A 22127-nucleotide genomic window follows, 5' to 3' on the forward strand; every position below is an offset into this window, starting at 1 on the left:
GACAATTCTCAGGGTCTCCTCAGCAAAAGTGAGGTTCCAGCAGGTTGCTAGGGATGTGTAGGAGTTGCCAGGCTGAGGGGAGGGGGGTGAGAGTAAAGGAGAGAAGTGAGGAATAGCGCAGCTCATTGGGAGGTGAGGGGACAGTCAAAGGCCTGTGGCAGGGACCTGCAGGAAGACCGGGAAATGAGCCGGTTGGAGCCAAGGTAGGATTCCATCTCTATCCTATAGGAAGTGGGGAACCAGAGCAAGATTTTTAGCCAGAAGAGCTGCATGACCAGATACAAATGCTTTTTATCAACAACAGTGGGCACGACTATATAATACAGTACTGGTGAGATTTATTTCCTATGTAGTTTAAAGTACACATAGATAAATATATCAGCTAAAAGCCAGGAATTGTAATAACAACAGCAAAAAAGTTCCATTTCTATGCTTTCTCCTTCCCCTTGCTGAGGAAGAAGTGAGATGTCTGCCCTTCCAACAGGAGGAGTTAAAGCACAGCCATTCCCTCCTATGATGTGAAATTACACAGAGCTCTCACATGGATAATTTATGGAGAAAACAAGGAATTCCCCTGCTACTTGACTTTACGACTCCAATCCCTTCTGCCCAGATTCCTCCAGTGTGATAACAAGAAACTCACCTCTGGGTTGTGTCATCATTAAAATGAAAGGCTGGTTTTTATTTTTTAAAGAATGTGTGCAGGTGAGGCACAAAGGACCTCCTATGTTGAATAGCACCTGGGGGCAGCGGGAGGAGTCCCCAAAATGACCCTCTGAGGCTAAGTGAGACCCACACATAGTAACAGGCCCTAGGAAATGCGTTAAGCGTGCAGCCAGGGAGGTCTGAGAACACCGAGGCCAGCCAAGTGGTGAGGGCATCACATCCAGAACATGCACTGGTGATAAATGAAGGCAGTTTAGCACAGAGGTTAGGAATAGGGATTCTGAGCCAGATGACCTGGGTTCAAATCCCAGTCTGGTGATTTACTTAACTTCTCTGTGACTCTGTTACCTTATCTGTTAAATGGACATAACAAGAGCACCCACCACAAAAGGCTGTCGGGAGGACCAAGTCAGTCGACATACATAAGGCACTGACAACAGCACCTGGCACGTAGTGAGTACAAATAGCAGCTTCCTAGAGACTGTGTAAGATAAACAATTAATTTTGCAATGATATCATGGATAAGAAGCTCCCATGTGGCAGAACAAAAAACAATTATAAATGCTGACAACGGCTATGGTATTTCCAATAGGAATGCAAATCTGTGCGAATAGCTGTTGCTGATATTATTATATATAATGATGTTATACATGATATAGCATAAATTTATATCTTAAATATAATATACGTAACATTATGTAATATAGTAACAGTGATCGTATTAGGATTTGCTTTAACCCAATTTAAGAAAGAATTTGTCAACAAAAATGAAGGGTTGCGGGGGAGGAGCCCCAAGAACAGGCACCTAAAGAGCGCTTGTGCGGTATTTCCAACCACCTGCAGGCACAACGTTTGGGTTCCCTAACACGGACCCTAGAGCCAGTTTGCTGGGCCAGGGTCCAGGCTCCACCATATATGAGCTGCAGACTTGAAAAAGTCACTCAACCTGTAAAACCTTGCTTTCCTCATTTCTGCAAAGGAGATAGCAATAGTACCTCCTTCATAGTTTGTGCCAAACACTGGTGCTCAATTTTACATAAATCTCCCCAACAACCCTGTGACTCACATACAGTTATGATGCCCATTTTACAAATGAGAAAACTTGAGGCTCAAAGACATTAGCTGATCGGCAAAGGGCACACATCTAGGTTGATATCCAGGAGCTCTGACCCCGAGCCAGCACTCTAAGACAGCCTTGAATTCTGCAGACACACGCACATGGGAAGGACGCACCAAGGCACCTCTGCAGTACAGAGTTAACAAACACGTGTGCAGGAATCACCCTTTAAGAAGGGCACGTGTTTCCCCACAGCAAACTCCAATGCTTATGGCACCTATTGGTAGTGAAAGGAAACTCGGCCTTGTTGAGCACCAACTAAACACCAGGCACCAAGTTGAGTGTCCTGCAACATCATCACCAACTCATCACCATAGCAACCCTCCGAGGCAAGGACTGGAAGACATTAGGGCTCAGAGAGGTTGAGTTCCTGTTCCGTGGTCACAGAGATTTTCAGCAGCAGCATCTGGACACACATTTTGTGTCTGTTTTACTCCCACTCAGGCTTGGAGACAGTCTCCAAGAATACCCCTTAATATTCCTCAAGTGCCCCTCTCCTCTTATTACCTCCCACTTGGAAAGCACAAAGCTGTTTATTCTGCACCAGGAAAATGACCACGGGGGGTGGAGCGGGGCCATGTGCAAACTATAATTACTGCAGACAACAATTTGCATTCCTGATCTGAAATGTGCTCGGGGCTCCCCTCGAGCCCTGTAATCAGATTAGCCTCTGCCTAAATCTCTCTCCAAATGAAGACATAGCAGATGAACTGAGACACAGTGGGGTTTGGAAAATGTGCCTCTGCCCCTAGCGAACTGCCACCTGAGGAAAAACCATGCCAAGAAATGGCCAGGGCCGAGTGGGATTTAAACCCCAGAGAGGTCGAATTCCTCTGTTACAGAACAAAGGAAAGAGCAGTCCGGGCAGTGGGCAGGCAGGGCCACGGGCGGTAAACAAGCAAAGGCAGGAAATGCATCACATAACACTCGGGCCTGGGGAGGAGGTGGAATGGGCACCCTTCCCTCCTTTATCGGAACTTGCTGTCTTGCCTGCAAGTCGTGTCAGGGTGTGGTGACCTTGCTGCCCAGGACAACACAGGACATCACAAGGTAGCAAAAGACCTACTATGTGCCCACTGTGAGAAAGGGGGCATCCTCTGCATTAGAGAAAGAGTCCCAGAAAGACCTATCCATGGACAGAGAATGCCGTGACTTGGGAACTCTGGATTGGAGAAGGCGGGTGTAGCGAGGGGGGTAGGAGTGAGGGATACCAGGATTTTTAACCCTGCATTCATAATTTCGGTCCCACGTCATGGGCACTAGTTAACTGAAATTCTTCCTAGCCCTACTTTCTTTTACTAGAGAAAGAAGACAAACCACATTTCAGTCTCCATAACCCCAAATCCTGACTGAGGAGCTTCATGTGAAACCTCCACTGAGTCGACAGTCTCTGCAATCTAGACTGCCCTAAAAATCAGAGTATTTCTCAAACTTTAATTTTCCTCCAAATCACCAGGGGATCTTGATCAAACGCAGATACTGATGCAGGTCTGGGGTAAGGCCTGAGAGTCTGCACTTCTAACAAGCTCCCGGGTGCTGTTGCTGCTAATGCCCCATGGACAACACTTAGAGCAATGCTGGCGATGCTCTCGCTCACCGATGCTCCCCTCCCTGTCTTGGGGGACCAGCCCACTGCAGGTGCAGCCATATTCCTGAGGCTGAGTCACCTGCTGACGCAGCCCACAAGCTGGGGTCCTCTTTGGGCCTTGAGCCCTACCTCATCAGTTATAGGTTGCACCTTCCTAACCTGACAGGTACCTTAAGAAAAGCTTGCAACTAAACCAAAGCATCTTTTTCATAGCTGGAGTTGGCTGCCCCATCCCGTTATGCAAACAGTACACAATGAATTGCTGATAGCATCTCTTCACCCTTGCCAACATAAACCCTGCCGGGCCAGCAGAAATGAGCCCGGTAACTGTAAGCAACAATAGTTGCATGAGTTTGTTTCAATAAACACAGCTAACAACAGGTGAAAATGTTCTTAACTCCCCCTATTGCTAAACCAGGGACTTTTGAGACTGGGTTCTTCCAGAAATAAGACCAGCATCAAGCATAAGGAACAGAAGGCAGTAGAAGGGAAAGCACCCAGAAAGCTAACTGTGTGTTTCTGCTGGGGACTCGCATATAGACATAGATTTTTGGATAGATTTTTGACTAGAACTACCAAAGCCAAATGAATTGAAATATTTTATTTATATTGCCTTTGCCTCAAAGTAAGGATTTGCCTTCCTGCTCTTATCTACTGTACTTTTTTGACATTTGCCCTTTGAGTTTAATAGCGGGAACATTTCTTAATATATTAAAGAAGTTTGCTGTCCACTGAATAACATAAAATTACGCATAAGAGATATTATAGATAACTTTAGTCTGTCAACCAAAATCCTAAAATATTTTTTTGAAATGCAAATGGACTTTTTAAAAATAAGTGAAGGGAAATGGGCATTTTTTGGAAGTAGAGAGATGATGTTCAAGTTCGCACTCAATGGAGGGAATTTGATGAATCACGTCAGGATGACTCATGAAAAGAGGAGTTGAGAAGTCACTTCCTGAGCGACAGGTGTCCAGAGAAAAGAAAGAGCGAATCGAGGACAAGTATTTTAGTGGCACATATGCTGGGCCTCTTAGTCACTCTGGATAATGAGATGATTGTATTTTAAAAAGACACGACATCAAGCCTGGAAGAATAAGCAGCAGACGGCTGTATTATGTTTCAAGAACGGCAAATCCGATCCATTTGTACCAACTCTGTAGACTTGAAAAGGCTATTCCAGTCTAAACCTCAAGGCTTTTCCCTCTTTAAGAAGTTTTAGAAATTGCTGATGAACTTATTGATGCAAAAAGCTTTTGGCAAAGGTTCTTCCCCAAAAACCCACATTATCTTTTAATTATACAAGTACCATGATGGGAAACATACTATGGGGTATGTTTTAAAAAGCCAATTATCTTTTTTGACCCCCAACTTCCTAAAACAAGTTTATAATCTGTAATCAGTCCTCTGACTTTCATAATAAATTAAGTTCAAGAGGAGGAATACAAAGGCGGCCATGTTAGGTTTTTTCCTCTAATATTTTCTGATATATTCCAAAATATTGTCCAGAGTGATCACCCAGAGCCTATAAAAATAATGTGCCCCAACACAGTTAAACACAATTGAGTCACCTATTAATTCTATGGAATATTAATATTTTAGTCCGGGATGATTGTTTTAGAGCCATGATTTTTCTCGTCTGAGTACATAGTGTCCATTCTTATCAAGGTACTTTCCTCCCCTCCCAAATATCCAAGTAAGATTTATGGGATTTTTGTTGTTGTTGTTAGCAAAGGATGACAAAATTCCTCCAAGTTCACCTTTACCAAGTTTTCAGAGTTGAAACTCCTCCACAAACAGATGCCATATTTTAAAATTCCATCTTAAGTAACCACGGGATTTAGGCCAATTCATTGCATTTCTGACTTAGATTCATTCCTGTTGCCTGTTGAAGATGATTTTTATTCTTAAACTTTAAAACCTAAGACTCCACTTCAAGATTGCCAGTCAAATATTTGTCTTCTTACCTCAGTTTTTCTTCCTCTGAAATATAAAAAATAATGTATGCACCCCTGTAGAAAGTCAGGAACTTAGGAAAGTCAAAATAAAACAAAACAAAGAAAAATGTCATTTATAACCTCAGTTACTGAGAGGAAACCTTTATTAATATTTCAGCATATTTTCTTTCAGTCCTTTCATGTGCATTTTTTTCATAGCCGGGATTATTACGTACATACAATTTTGTTTCCTGCTTTTTTTCTTTTTTAAGAGACAGGGTCTTGCTCTGTTGCCCAGGCTAGAGTACAGTGGCAGGATCATAGCCCACTGCAGCCTCAAACTCCTGGGTTCAAACAATCCTCCTGCCTTGGCTTCCTGAGTAGCTGCGACTAAAGGCACATGCCACCACACCTGGGTAATTTTTAGATTTTTATTTTTAGAGATGGGGTCACTCTATGTTGCCCAGGCTGGTCTCGAACTCCTGGTCTCAAGTGATCCTCTGGCCTAGCCTCCCAAAGCACTGGCATTACAGGTGTGAGCCATTGTACCCAGCCTGTTTCCTGCTTTTTAAAACATAACAATAAACATCTCCCTTGAATTAAAACTCTCCCTCAACAGCCCCTTATGGCTCATAATATTCACTCATATGGACAAACCACAACTGACACCAACAGTCTCACATTATTGGACATTTAGACTTTTTCCATTTTTTCTATCATTATAAGTGCTGCAGCACTAAATGTTTTTTTGCATAAATCTTAATCCACATCTCCAGTGAATTTCATAGGATAGATTCCTAGAATTGGAATTATTGGACCAATAGCCATAAATGTGTTTATAGTTCTTGACACAAATAGCACAAACTGCTTTCCAGAAAGATTACCAAGTAAGACTACCACTGAAGGCCTGTGAGAGACTCATCCTACACAACTCTCACCAGCATTTTGAGTGATCACTTTTTAAAATGTCGATTAATTCTGTAGGTGAAAAATGACACTTAAAAAAATTCCCAATCCTTAGACTGACCTGACGAGGTCAATGATTTCAAGTGTTACCTCAGTAGCAAAATGATCTTCTTTTATCCTCCAAAACAAAATGCTAATTTTTCCCACATTAAAACTGCAAACATACGATTAATGTAGTCATTTGTTGGATGTTTTCATTGGGCAACTAAGGTGCCGTGGTTCAGAAGCCAAGAACAGTGAGTGTGGTACCAGCCTGCGACAGTACAGAGAGATGCGAGCAAAATAAAGTCAGAACTGGATCCACTTCCAAACACCACAAGAGACACAAGATTTGAGTTACCATTGGTTGACACCTGTCAGAAGGAATACACACCCATTCTACTAAGTGAAGTATCCCAAGAATGGAAAAATAAGCACCACATGTACTCACCATCAAATTGGTTTCACTGATCATCACCTAAGAGCACATTTAGAAATAATATTAATTGGGTGTCGGGCAGATGTGGGTGGGGGAGGGGATGGGTGTATACATACATAATGAGTGCGATACGCACTGTCTAGGGGATGGACACGCTTGAAGCTCTGACTGGGGTGGGGGGCAAGGGCAACATACGTAACTAAACTTAAGTACCCCCATAGTATGCTGAAATAATGAAAAAAAAAGAAGGAATACATAGGATGTTCAAAAACATACATTTAAAATTCATTCAATAGCTTTTTACACAACAAATTTTCTTTCCTGCCTCTAAATTGGTCCATACTCCCATATGCAGCAGGTAAGACTTTTTTATTTAAGGGCACACATATGCAAAGAGCAAATGGTCCAGACCATCTCCTATGACCCAGGGTGTGTATTTATCACTCTACAAAGTGGGAAAGTATTAGAAAAGGGGAAAGTTATGCTAGTATACTAGAAATGTTTAGAGATATCTTCCCCACATTCCCTTCCCCGGAAACATGCCTCACTTCCCAATGTTGCTCACAGTTCCTGCTGAGTGGGTATGAGATAATAGTGGCAGTAGTTGGGGGAGGGTGTTTATGAGCACTTACTGTGTCATAGACTTGGTGCTAAATACTTGATATGAATTATTTAATTGAATCTTCATAAGAACCCTATGAGCTAGGTACATTTTCAGATAAAGAATCTGAATCTCAGTGAGGTATTACTTGCCCAAGCTGGTAAATGTCAGTCCCATTTGGCCTTGACTCTCTGGCCACAGATGACTGAACCAAGGGATAGGGAAGCCCTTCTGAGAGCTGGCCAACAGCCTGCACACTACTTGTGAAGCTCAGTGCAAGAACAACAAGGTGACGCAATCAGAGTTTTCCTAGGGGTTTGGGGATGAGGCAACTAATGCTATCTTGTGAGCTGCGGGAGAGAGAGCTGCTGAAAGATCATGCCAAGTTGGTTCAGAACCGGCATCATGACAAGCCCAACAATGCCACATACAAGGAGAAGACACTGGGAGCAGAACCTACAGGTCATTAGAGGGCAAAGGCAGAGAGAGAAAGGGCATAAAACTGACCTGCAGAGAGAAGTCCTAGATTGCTGAAACTGCATATTCTCTCTTACTAACAGCCATTTTCTTGAGGTAATGGAGCAAGTGCCTGTTCTTTGCCAAGAACTCTGTCTAAAATATCCACCAAGAAATCTACAGTGGAGTCACTCCCCACTCGGAGGTTGGGCTCTCATCAGCATCTACCTTGCATAGAGAGTTAGTGTCGTTAATATTAATAACAAGCCAATCCTGTGTGCCTCTAAATGGGATGCAAATAGCTGGCATCCCATAGGACGTTTTCCAAAAGTGTTTAACCTGAAACAAACCAAATCTTTAGACCTAAATTACCAGTGTAAGAAATATAAAGGACAGAGGAACAAATTAAATGACATCATAGGAAAGCAGTTAGATAAACCCAAGCATAGGAAAGCAGTTAGATAAACTCAAGTGAGACACATTCCAAAAGCAACGGGTCTGGTCTTTCCAAAAAGTTTCAAAAGACAATTTGGTCTTTCAGAAAAGGGAGGGATGAGGGGAGTATTCGAGAATAAAAAAGACTTAAGAAACTGAAAAAATGAGGCTGGGCTTAGTGGCTCATGCCTGTAATCCTAACACTTTGAGAGGCCAAGGAAGGAGGATCACTTGAGGTCAGGAGTTCAAGCCCAGCCTGAGCAAGAGCGAGACACCATCTCTACAAAAAATAGAAAAACTGAGCCAGGCACAGTGGCACGTGCCTGCAGTCCTAGCTACTTGGGAGGCTGAAGCAGGAGGATCACTTGAGCCCAGGAGTTTGAGGTTGCTATGAGCTATGACGAGGCCACTGTACTCTAGCCCAGGCAACAGAGTGAGACCCTGTCTAAAAAAAAAAAAAAAGAAAGAAACTAAAAAAATGAAATCATGATCCTTGATTGGATAAAAAACAAACAAAAATCCAGCAAGATGTAGTACATGATCGTTGAATGGTTTGGGGGAAACTAGTTATAAAAGACAATTGGGAAATATGAATATGGGCTGAATATTAGGAAATGGAGAATTATTGGTAACTTAGTTTGATAACAATGCTATGGCAATGTAGGAAAACACCCTTAGTATTAGGACATGTATATTGAAGTATTTAATACTTAGAAGTGAAGTCATAATATTTGCAATTGTGTTACTTTGAAATGGTTTAGTAAAATAAAGCCAAACTGTGTAAACAGCTAGAGACAAATAGGTAAAGCAAATCTTAGCAATTGTTGATTCTAGGTGGTGGGTGTTTGTTACACTTATCTTTTAACTTTTCCATATATTTGAAATTTTTCAAAATAAAAAGTTGAAATCTCTTTTCTCAATAAACCATACTCAACAATTTTTCCTCTACTGCTAAAACAAATATTGTACATACATCTTCAGTTTATCCCCAGATAAAGCTGTTGCTTATTTTTAGGGGGCAGGCTGTACAAAAAGCACATGTTAAGGTCTAGAGTCACCATCACTCCAATAAGACCAACAGAGGAAACAGCAGATTCACCTATCCCATCTAACTCATGCTCAGTTGTAAGTTTTCTCCCCATCTTCTTTTTAATGAGCTGATTTAGTTGAACCTGCATAAATTAAATGCACTTCCCTCAAATCAGAACTATGCTTCAAACAAATTCTCATCTGTCCATAGAAAAGTAATCAACCCCGTTCCTCCTTTTTTCTAAATAGGATGTTAGGTCAAATCAGCCCCGGGGATACAAAAACACATCGTGCATTAGTAGTATTCTGCTGTACAGAATGTTACCTCCTCCCTGAATGTGTGTTAACCAAGAGGTCAGGCACCGGTGGTCCATGTTGCTGCTGTGGCATCGAATCCAATTGGTTTTACTACCCACATTGTGTGGAAGTCAGCTACAAAAAGACTGGTCCAGGAGATGTGTTCATTGAGATTTCCAGGGTCGGAGGGCAGAAGGAGAGGGCTGGGTGAGGATGACCAATGTGGGAGGCCCGAAAATCAAGAAAGAGAACAATCTTCATCATCATTCTTATATAGGGCTTCCCATTTAAAAATGGACCCTAGGCAATCAAGATGTATGAGCATTTGCTTTTAGAGAATATTCATTTCAATTACTGGAGAGGAATAAGTTTGTAAGACTTACTCATCTTTAACAATAGAAAATATTTTAAGTTATGTTAATTATAAATAATTCACTAGTATAAGTCAAATGCATGCCCTAAACATAGCTAGGAAGGGATGGAAGGAGCAAAGATACTAATATTCATGAGGCACCTGGTTCCTAAATGCTGTACACTCAATGTGCACAAGACTTACAAGGTATTAAATATACATGAGCACTTATTATACATGAAGCCTTAATTTGGCTACTCACTGGACACACCCATTCTGGTTTCATGTGTCTTCTGCCCAAGAAATAAAACAAAAATAAGCCAGCTGTTCATCCAGCTCATTGGCAAACTGCAGCTACTGACCAGGTGTATTTGTCCCTGAGTCTCTTCGATAAAGCTAGTGTGTTTCATTGGCCCGGGGCACCACCCCTCTGTGGGCCTCTTGCTCAAACTTCAACTCTGGTCCTTGTAACCACATCATCGGTGGGGAAGACTGATGAGGTGGAGACAGACAGAATATCTGGACATGGTGAAACTCTCGATTCAGGTGGTGAGGTCCTTTCATCCTGCCTGCATCCTCTGTGAAGTGTGTTAACTCATCTTTTCCCCCTTTGATTTAATGGACAGCGTGATTTGGAAATTTAAAAGGGAGTGGGTTTTGAGAGTCAGAATGAGCTAAACCCAGTCCCATCCATTAAATGGGCCTCACTGGCTGTGGAGAGGAACAGGATGATGAGAGAGAAGAAAAGTCACCGACAGTACCTTACCAACCCCATGCAAGGGGCTTCGACTCCCAGCTTCCGACACAGGCAGAAAACAGAGAAAATAAACCTAACCTAGAGGAAAGAAGGAAAACTGAGGGGGGAGTTTCAGCTCCAGAAAAGGGATTTTCTAAATGGGTATATCCCATCTGCGAACACATAAGGGACTTTTGGAGGCAGCAAGATCACTGCCATGATATTGTTTGTGTCAGAAGGCTAAATTTGATTAAAATTAAAAATAAAAAAGTTATAACTGTGACTAAGACTGATTCTTGGACCTCCTTCTATTTAAAACCCCTGACTAAACTCTAATACTTCCGAATAATCTAGGAATGGCCTTAATCCACTTCAGAACCCAATTTTCCAGGACCTGCTATTATTTTGATTCATCCAGAGGACTATTATGTTTTACGTCTATTCTTGCTGAACAGGCTATTCTTGCTCCCAGATCAAACTGTTAGGGTTGAAAAAAAAAAATCAGTAACTAAATGGACTGCTTCTAACCAGAGGTGAAGGAAGAGGAGTTAGGAGTTCTGTCCACATTAAGTCAGACCCTGGGAATCAGGATGATTATCTTTTATCATGGGAGAGGAGATGGGGAAGATTTTTGTAGAAAAGAATTATTTGTATCTGCCTAGTGCCTCCCCACTTCCTCTAGAAACTGCCCCTTCTCCACATGTTACTACGGTTACCGTAGGGGCTACCATGGTGATACAGCATGAACCCACTCCCTGGCTACTGCTGATTGGCCATGGAGTATCCACCTGACCCAAGTTGGACCAATCAGAATCCCTCCCTAGTAATTTTGGTTCTGAGAGAGGGAAGGCTGTCTCTGTAGATGGCTACATTTCCATTGTGTGGAGAAATGGAAGAAATCTGTCTGCAGAGCAAATGTGGCAACAGCAGAGAGGAGTCAGGAATCCTTATAAGCCTCTGGTGCCTGGTTCCAGGTGCTTCTGAAGCTCCACTGCATTCCATGAAATACTTCCCATACCTCTGTATGTTTAAAAACTCTCCTTGCTTAAACTAATTTGAGTTGAGTTCCTGTTACTTGCAACTAAGATTTCTAAATTAACTCAGAAGACCAAAGTAAAAGTACTTTTTACCTTGCATAACTCTGGAACTAAAAAGGAACCAATTGAAGTGATAATTACATAAAATAAACAGAGGCATCTATAAATTCTGCCTCAAAAGTACAAAAGTACAACTGGCACACAAGCCACTGTACCCCCCACAGACCTCGCATATGGCCAGAAAGAAAATTGCTTTGAATCTAAAAATGAGCTTCAATGTGCCTGGCATATTTTTGGTGTCAGCAGGCTAAAGATGACATGAGCTTTTCCTCACAGATGTCACACACAGCCTGGCTTCTCTACCACCTGAAGGGACATGAGACAAGTGGGACTAAGCAGAAACCCAGGCACGGTCAGTTTTTCCCGTTTGAGGGGCACCTCATATCAAAAAGGCGTCTACTAGACACACATTTTTAGAAAGCAGTCACCTCGGGGATAAAGGAGCTCTAGTTATAAGAAGCTATTTTCTGCACATTTAACTGCATGAGAGGCATTACTCAGGTCACTGTACACACATCATTCCTGAGTCTCATCATTACTAAGTTTCGAGAAGATGGCATTACTGTCCACATCCATTTTGCAGATAAGAGACCTGATGCTCTGAATTCTATCTGACCTGAAGTCCCTAATCTGGTATTCTGATTCCAAAGTACGTGCCTCTTCACCATTTAAGCTTTTGTTATAACTGCCAAGGACTGTCCACCAAACTCAGACCTGGGAGCATCCAGGAACCGTGGCCAGTAACACTCCTAACTCCGAGAGCGCGTGGAAGCAGCCTCTAGACCGACTAACGACTAACGGGGGCATGGGGAGAGTGATGAGAGGGGGCGGGGGCAAACGTCTTGAAGCACAGCATGCTGTGTGCTGGCCCCTTCTGTGCAAGAAGCTAGAAGCGATTAAGCTTAGTGAGGGAGGCATGTCAAAAGCCACGATGGAATGAAAGCTGGGCCTCTTGCGCCAAACAGCCAAGCTGTGAATGCAAAGAACAAGTTCTTGAAGGAAATTAAAAGTGCTATTTCAGTGAACACACGATGATAAGAAAGTAAAACAGTCTTATTGCTGATATGGAGAAAGTCTGAGTGGTCTTGATAGAAGATCAAACCAGCCACAACATTCCCTTAAGCCAAAGACTAATCGCTTCTCAGCCTTTTGGCTAAGATCAAGTGTGAAGCCAAAGACTAATCCAGAGTCTATAAAGGCCAAGAGAAGTGAGGAAGCTGCAGAAGAAAAGTCAGAAGCTAGCAGAGGTTGGTTTATAAGGTTTAAGGAAAGAAGCTGTCTCTGTAACATAGAAGTGCAAGGTGAAGCAGCAAGTGCTGATGTAGAAGCTGCAGCAAGTTATCCAGAAGATTAAGCTAAGATCATTGATGATGGTGGCTCCACTAAACAGATTTTTCAATGCAGACAAAACAGCCTTCTATTGGAAGAGGATGCCATCTAGGACTTTTATAGCTAGAGAGAAGTCAATGCCTGGCTTCAAAGCTTCAAAGGACAGGCTGATTCTCTTATTAGGGTTAATGCCGCTAGTGACTTTAAGTTGAAGTGAACATTCATTGACCATTCTGAAAATCCTGAGGCCCTTAAGAATTATGCTAAATGTACTCTGCCTGTCCCTAGAAATGGAATGACAAAGCCTGGATGACATCTGTTTATGGCATAGTTTACCAATAAATAAAGTATTTTTAAATTACGGTATGTAAATTGTTTTTTAGACATAATGCTACTACAAACTTAATAGACTATAGTTTAGCATAAACATAACTTTTATATGTACTGAGAAACCAAAAAGTTCATGTGACTGACTTTATCGTCCTATTTGCTGTATTGTGGTGGTCTGCAACCGAACCTATAATATCTTCAAGGTATGCCTGTATTTTTATCATTTTAAAAATATTTTTAAGTTAATAGTTAGAATGAACAATTTGACTTTGCTTACTGGCCATATGTATTTTCTCTTCTGTGCTGCCTATTCTGATCCATTTGCTCGTTTCCTCTTGGATTTTCAAATTTGTATTATTGCTTTGCAAGAGTTCCTTGTGTATTAGGGAGGTTAATATGAGATGAATATTGCAAATATTTTCCCCACTTTCAAATAACTTCACACTATTCATACTGAAGAGAAGCTCCCAAAAGGTGCTGGCCCAGAATATGGGCTTTGAAATGAGGTGAGGTCAGGTTTGAATCCCGGCTCCACCACTTACCCTGAGCAAGCTGCTCCCTTCTCTAAACCTCTGTGGAGTAGGCAGAATTCTAAGATTGTCTCCATGATCTCCATGCCCTTGTATACACACCTTGTATAATCCCCTCCCCTTGAATGCTAGTAGAACCTGAGACTGTCATAAGATATCATTCTCATGATTAGGTTACTAGTCATTGACTTTTTTTGTTCTTCAGAGACACGGTCTTACTCTGTCACCCAGGCTGGGATGGTGCAATGGCATGATCATAGCTCACAGCAACCTTGAACTCCTGGGCTCAAGCCATGCTCTTGCCTCAGCCTCCCAAGTAGCTAGAATTACAGGCGCATGCCACCATGTCTGGCAAATTTTTTAATTGTTTATAGAGATGGGGTCTCACCCTGCCTAGGCTGGTCTCAAACTCCTGGCCTCAAGTGGTCTTCCTGCATTAGCCTCCCAAAGCACTAGGATTATAGGTGTGAGCCACTGTGTCTGGCCTAATCATTGACTTTTAGATAACGGAATGGAGATTCTCTGGGTGGGCCGAATCTAATCTGGTGAGCCCTCAAAACGAATTTGGCTTTTGCTGACACCAGAGAGATCTGAAGCGTGAGAAGATTTGATGTGAGGGAGATTCTCCACTGCTGACTTCGAAGATAAAGGGGGCCACGTGGCAAGGACCTGAGAGTGGCCTGTAGAAGCTGAAAGCAACCCCCATCTGACAGCCAGCAAGGAAACGGGAACCTCCTGCCAACCACAAGAAACAGAATTCTCTCAACAGCCTAAATGAGCTGGGAAGAAGACCCTGAGCCTCAGATGACACCCCAGGCCCGACTGGTATCTTGATCTTGGTCTCGTGAGACCATGAGCAGAGAACCCAGCCACACCACGCCCTAACTTCTAGTTTACAGAGCTAATGAATGGGTGTTGGTGGCATTGTTTAAGCTGCTAAATTTGTGGTAGTTTGTTACTGAGCGATAGAGAATTCATATAGTCTATTTTCTCACCTATATAATGATGAGACCTAGGCGTGGTGGCTTGCACCTGTAATCCCGGCTACTCAGGGGGCTGAGGCGAGAGGATCACTTAAGCCCAAGAGTTTAAGATCAGCCTGGACAATGTAGTGACCACCTCAAAAAAAAAAAAAAATGAGGATGAGGCTCATACTACACCCACTTCTTGTGATTGTTCTGGGAAGTAATGTATGCATAAAGTGCTCAACACTGTGCCTGTCATAACATAAGTGAATGTTAGGGGTTAGGAGCTTGGGATTAATGGAGTTATTACTATATTTTCATTATTACCATTACCAAATGTGGTACAAATCATTTTTTTCATAAATATAGTAGGGAAGATCAAAACTTTTAAGAGAAAGTCCAAGGGAGTAGAAATCAAAAGGGATTCTGGGTAATGAAAAGTTTAAGGTAGAATATTCCCTTGTTTCTAGCACTTTTAAAAAGATCTTCATGTCTAACTTCCTTTGAGAAAAAGATATGTGTTATCAGCCTTGTTTTAAAGAGGCAATATGCTCTAATAGCCTGGGGCCAGGAAGTCCTGGGTTCAAATCCTGACTCTGCCACTTACTGTGGCTGTACTGTAGAAAAGTTAGCAGATGTGGGGCTCAGTTTCCTCATCTTTGAAATGGGCATAAATGCTATGTACCATACAGTACTGCCACAGCCCAGCCTGGAGCGGTGATCAATCAACAGAAGTAAATGTACAGACTGAGGCTGCAAGAGAAGAGAAAGTCCTGCTAGCTTCTTTTGCAGCATAGAGGTGGTAAGGTTTCAATCAACGCTGATAAAGCCTGGAGTGTTGTGCATATTAGAGACTCTGTCACTCTACTGAGTTGTGAATTTCAGAGCATCTCAGTCTGACCTTCAAGAAACAGCCAGCTACACTGAGGTTTTGCTAACTTCCTTCTAAGCATGGAGCATGGGATGGGTCAAGGCAGTGGGGAGAAGGCACAGGACCTCTTGTCAGAAGACAGGGTTCTGGTTCTGATCTCTCCATTTTGAGCAACCCTCAGGAGTGGTCTCCATCATTTCCTGTCAGTCCAGGAGCCAGCCTCCATTTTGGTAACAGTACCAAACTCTTCCTCTGAACAACTGCCCTTTCCCCACCTCAAATGGCTGTAGTGGAGCTGCCAATTGCAGAACCCTGTCCACCTCGCTCCCTGGCCACAGAGGGAGGCACATGACCAAGGCTTGTCCAATCACAGAACCCCATACTCTTGACCACAGTGATTGGCCAAAGTGCAGCCATGTGACCCAGGCCTGTACAACCAGAGTCTACACTGGGATTTCACACATGGACCCTGTAAGCAAATCTTCTCTCTTTCCTTTAGAAATGGGTGGCTGTTTACGGTCATCCTATCCATCCAAAAAAGTCCATGGGTAGTAGGAGAAGATGAGACAAACCCAGAGAGTAGAGTATCCCTGGATACAGCTGTGCCTGAAGCATGCCCACCTCAGTTTCCCTCAGTCACGTGAGCAATCAATTTCCTCTTCCACTTGAGCTAGTTTTAACTGAGTTTCTATCACATAACCAGAGTCCTAACTAATACACTAGAGCTTGTTTTCCCCATCTAAAAATTAAAAGGTTGGGTCTACAATGGCCAAAGTCTCTTCTAAGCCCCAGAGTCTAGAGATTTCTTCACAAATGGCCTAGACAAAAGTAAAGACCAGGCACTAGAGGAGACAAGACAATAAAGGTTCTGAAATGTGGCCGATATTTAATTGAAATCTCAGTCTTGGCACCTAAAACGATGCTTTGCACACAGTTGATCCTTACTAAGCCTTTCTTAGTTAATGTACAGACAATGGCAGGAGCTTCACTCCCGAGATTTTCACAGTTCTAGCCCGAGTGTCCTCCTTGAGTCTTCCTTGAGTCTCAGTGTCTCCACACACTTCTGTCTTGCTCCTCCTCCCTCCCTTTCTCTCTCTCTTTCTTGGCTAATGGGAGGAGCTGTAGCAAATATTTTCACAAGAAGGGTGGAAATTCTGAGTTCAGCACTGCCCCAACCAGCTGGGGACCAGATGTGCAGTGAGTACCTAACAGAGGTGCTGTCTGGAGCAAGACTCTCCCAGGGTCCCACCTCCCTCAGCCTTCTCATCCCTTCCATTCTGTCCTGGTTTTCTCCGAATGTTCCCACCATGTCCACCCCAGCCCAAACCATCCTCTAAATGTCTCTCTGTGGGCGTATCCACAGCACCCGTGGGTCTGGTGAGAGGTGGGCACAGGACCACTCCGTGCCTGGGAGGGTGGGGAAGTCCCAGAGGTTCAGTGACATCCAGGGCCTCTGTCTCCTTAGACAATCATGGGAACCGAGGCGCTGAACACACCCTGCAGTTAATAATCATGACAACCCAGGAAAGGGCTAACCACTTGGTAAGTAAAGAGGACGTGTAATCCAAGTGTTGACGGTCCTTTCTGACCCTCTACGGCCGAACACTCCAGCAAAAAAAGGAAAACACAAATGTGACTCCTAATGTCTTAAGGACTAATGTGGGTCTGCAGGGGACATTTCCAGGGAAGACAAGGATGGGGATGCAGTACAACTCACCCAGCAAGACTGTTGTTAAAATTATTCGGAAATCTCTCTCTCTCTTTTCCCAAAATGTCTACTCCTCAGCGCCCAGATCTTGCCCATATCTCCCTCTTCACTTCTCATCTAGAGCAATGTGGTTCCTTCTCCTCCTGCCTTTTCCAAACCATTTCTCACCACTGCCTCTTCCCTGCCCCACCCCCTCGAACTCACAAATGCCCAGGACCTGGGTAAAAAACACTGCATCCTTTTTCTTTACAAGCTAAAGAGGGATAAAATGGCAAATGCTTATAACGTAACAGTTTTCTCTGCCACATATATGAGTACGGGATATTTGCTAGCATGAACTCTGAAACTTTCCTTTCTAAATAAAGAAGAAAACAAAGTGTTCACTAAAAGCATACCCTGCCCTAGAACAGCATGCACAGCCCAGTCTAACAGACCTGGGAGTCAAATTTCACTACAGAAAATGTTTCAGCTAGATAATGGTTCAACCATAGTCATCCTGGCATCCTGGGTCCTTCTCGTTCTTCAATTTCAGTTACCATAATGATAATTACAAAGTGAGTCCTGGCTGGGAGTGAGGGTGTTTGCACTTGGTTGGGTTCCCTCCACCTGTCCACCATGGCACTGAGGGTTATACTTCAAGGTGGAGAGAGATCAGTGTTGCCACCGAGGAATGTAGCAATCGCCCCGGCCCTGAATCGTCTAGTATGTCTTGTGTCAGTTTGTCTAACTTTACTAACAAGTCCCAAGGCCCAGAAGAAATCAAAGCAAGGACAAGAGAGCAAGATAAAAAGCACAACTGACCTAACCAACTAACAGACTCTATTCACTCAAACAGTGTTAACTATTTGGAAAAATCTTGTGAGCTGGCTAAGAATTTAAGAGCTGACAGGAACCTGAAGTCAACATTGCATTAGATTCTGACACCTACTTAGTTGCAAAGAGCCAGGGGCAGGGTTTTTTCTGCAGTGAATTATTAATTTTAAATGTTACCCTGGTCTTAGAGAGATGTAGCAAGGAGAAGGCAAACAGAGGGTCTCTTCAACCATGTATCTAATAGGTCCCTTTGAGCAGCAAATTCTATAAACCAGGGTTGTGCTCAAAGACACACAAAATAGTTTTCAAGGGGAAACAGTTGAAGAGGTCTCATGGCCATAGGTAGGGTAATCAAGTCTCAGTTAGCCTGAAACCAACGAGTTTCTCGAGGTGTAGGACTTTCAGTACTAAAACCAGGACGGTCCCTGGGCAAACTTGGGTGGTTGGTCACCCTGCATGTACCCACACCCCTTGGCTAACGAGCACTGTGGACTCAGAAGGAGAGCAACACTGAAGGGAGGACGAAAACAAAGTCCTTCAAAAAAGCTAACTTGCTCCCAGGAGACCTAATTTGTCTATAGTTCAAAATTGACTATAATTGTCAACGATTCTAAAATGTGTACAACCTACTTGGTCAGCAAAGGGTTTCATGATCAATGACTTTGGGAAATGCTACAAACTCCATCGGCTCTCCTTATGCAGTCTCCATCACATCAACACATCAAAGGCTCTGAGAAGTCTTGCAGCAGGGAGCATATTTAATGTCGTGGGCTCAGTATGTCCCAGATAGGTTTGACCACACAAGCCTTTTTTCACTTAATGGTTATGATCATACAACTGAAAGTGAACACACTTTAAGAAATGGGGATCTTATTCATAAAACCTGTGGTCCCCAACCCCCAGGCCGTGGTCCGGTACTAGTCTGTGGTCTATTAGGAACTGGGCCACGTATCACTGCCTGAGCTCCAGTCCCCACCCCCAATCCCCCACCAGCCATCTGTGGAAAAATTGTCTTCCATGAAACCAGTCCTTGGTGCCAAAAAGGTCGGGGACCTCTGCATAAAACTATAAAAAACTTAGGAGGTACATGACTTGCATTCAGTAAGACATTCACTTCTATTTCAAAGTCAACACATTTCTCTTTGTACTCAATGAAAAGCATATTGTAACCTGAGCTAAAATAGTGCCATGATCTATATTTATTTTTAATAAGACACTTGGGGAAAATGACTGAGATCTATACAGGATCTTAAAGTGTGAATAGAACTAGTCAGAACAGTATTGAAAAGACTAAAGACTTGAACTTGAAATCCAATCTAAAGGTAGCATGTGAATTTTGTGTCAGATGGATGTGAGAAATTTATTCATTCATCCAACAAATTAAGAAAGTACGCATGTGCCAGGCATTGTGCTAGGTCCCAGGATACAGCAGTGAACAAGAGAGAGTGGCAGGTATCTACACACTTCATGCTTGGGGGCTTCCAATCTTGAATTTCAGTAAGTGCTAATGATGCAAAATGTTAAGAAAGTACAGGGGTATAGGCCGGGCGCGGTGGCTCACGCCTGTAATCCCAGCACTCTGGGAGGCCGAGGCGGGTGGATCGCTCAAGGTCAGGAGTTCGAGACCAGCCTGAGCAAGAGCGAGACCCCGTCTCTACTAAAAATAGAAAGAAATTATATGGACAACTAAAAATATATATATATAGAAAAATTAGCCGGGCATAGTGGCGCATGCCTGTAGTCCCAGCTACTCGGGAGGCTGAGGCAGGAGGATCGCTTGAGCCCAGGAGTTTGAGGTTGCTGTGAGCTAGGCTGAAGCCACGGCACTCACTCTAGCCTGGGCAACAAAGTGAGACTCTGTCTCAAAAAAAAAAAAAAAAAAAAAAAAAGAAAGTACAGGGGTATATAGGAGAGGTCTCAAGCTCAGATTCAGGGGGATGATCCTGATGGCTTCCAGAGGAGGTGGCGTCAAGGCTTAGACCCAGTGGATGAAGTGGGTGGGCCAGGAGCAGCGTGTGTAGGAGTGCGGTGCTGGGCAGGGGAGACAGTGCTCTGGGCAGAAGGAACAACATGTGCAAAGACCTGGAGATGAAACAGAGCTCAGAACATTCTCTACATATGCAAGGGTTTTGTTCCCAAGGACAGTGCTAGAAATCATTTTAGCACACAGTAGGACCTCCATACACTGTGACTGCTATTATCGCTACTATGTCAAAGAAGATAACCTTGCATCGGGAGGAGGTTTGATCTGACCCTTCCTATATCTCCCAAGCACAAAGCAATAGACTTTGGGCTTGGGAGAATTTTATGATTCTCTTTAAAATCTGTTTAAAAGCTTATAGACTTCTTCTGGAAAACAAGGCTTTCCATGAAAGCATAAAACTACATATTAACAAACTGTACATTTCTGACTTCTTTTTTCCTTCATTGTGTGCTGGCTCCCTCCAGGTTCCAAAGAAAACAGCCCCAGTGCCCTCCTCATCAACCTTGACACCTCTTGGCAGCTTCACAAGATGCTTCCTGCAGCCCAAGACTTTCAGGGCAAGCAAATGACAGTGGAAGCTTATTGGCCCACTTGGATTTTTTTACTTAAACCACAATCACTGATGCAAACGTGACTTCCCCAAGTGGTAAAGCACAGACACTTTCTTGGTGGAAAGTTTGATTAGTAAAGCCAACCCCAACAGCATCCTCTCTGGAGGCGGGAGCACGTATCCGGAACAGGACATTTAACAGCAGGGGCTACTCAGGACAAATACTTACCCCTCTGAAATTCCAGGCTTTAGGAGAGGGAAACATGGGAAAGTTGTTTTGCCGCTGCCGTTTGGGCCTAGAAGGCAAAAGACAATGTGTTCATTATTCAATGGTTGAATGCTCAGAGGAAATCACTGGTTTCGAATGCAGGCTTATCAAAAAGAGAGATGCCTCGAGAAACGGCCCAGGCAAACAAGGCGGCTGGAGTCTTGTACAGCTCTGCAGTCTACAGCAGCCAGATTCATTCCAACCTCCTTCCCAGTGCCCTGGGAGGAAAGCCCCAGAGTCCTTTAAAATAGTCAACACTTCACCCGTACAAAAGAAAATCTAAAATGCAACCTGGATGCAGTTGAGAAGTCAGTGGAGACTCCCAATCTTTGTCCTGGTTTTTCGCACAGAAACGATTCCCAAATGGACGCCATCAGGTGATGTTTACAGCTGTGGCTCGGCCTAGAACTCCCCCTTGTTGCACACACAGGCTGGGCAGTCCCAACATCTCCATTAAGGCCACATTTGAGCTCCGGGTTTTTGAAGGGATGATCCACGGGACATTTAGCCACTGCCTAGCATGCCGGAGCTGGTTTCCTCACCTATTAATCTCCCAACACGAATCAGTCTCCTTAGCAGCTTCAAGTCGGGTCAGGTTGGCACAAAGAGGCTCCAGGCACACCGGAAACACCTTATTTCTATCTTGTAAACTGAATCAAATTTTGTAGCTGCCAACATACCTCTTTCAATGTTTTTATGAAGTGACAAATTACTCCCCCCAAAAATGTGATATCTTTCAATATGGATATTTGGATTTCACATTTGCTGAAAAGCATCTCTGAAAAGGTCCACCTTGGACCTTTCCTGGGGTTTTAGTCACTGATGTGCCAGAAAAGTGTTGCTGGTTACATGACAGTCACCGTTGCCTTGACCTCTCCGTTGTAACCAGCAACAACTCAAGGCAGAAAGCATGTAGTGACTAGTGCACAGGCTTTGCAGTACGTCAGACTTGAATAAAAATCTTGGTTGGCTCTACCATACAAAAGAGATAAATAAAAATACAAGGTAATTACGATGATAGCAACAGCTAACAGGTATTGAGCACTTTAAAAAGCATGTGCCAGTATTTTATACAGTTAATCTC

General features: G+C 43.3%; 1 protein-coding gene across 2 annotated transcripts in view; it reads right to left on the minus strand.

Moving 5' to 3' along the window:
• ARHGEF3 (Rho guanine nucleotide exchange factor 3) overlaps positions 1-22127 on the minus strand; it is a 255558-nt gene that overhangs the window by 170482 nt on the left and 62949 nt on the right. For both annotated transcript variants that reach the window (XM_069473719.1, XM_069473720.1), the window contains one exon: positions 21005-21071. In XM_069473719.1, coding sequence (XP_069329820.1) covers positions 21005-21071 — 67 coding nt within the window. The remainder of the gene's footprint in view (positions 1-21004; positions 21072-22127) is intronic.

The sequence above is a fragment of the Eulemur rufifrons genome, chromosome 7 (genome assembly GCF_041146395.1).
Source record: "Eulemur rufifrons isolate Redbay chromosome 7, OSU_ERuf_1, whole genome shotgun sequence".
Taxonomy (NCBI): domain Eukaryota; kingdom Metazoa; phylum Chordata; class Mammalia; order Primates; family Lemuridae; genus Eulemur; species Eulemur rufifrons.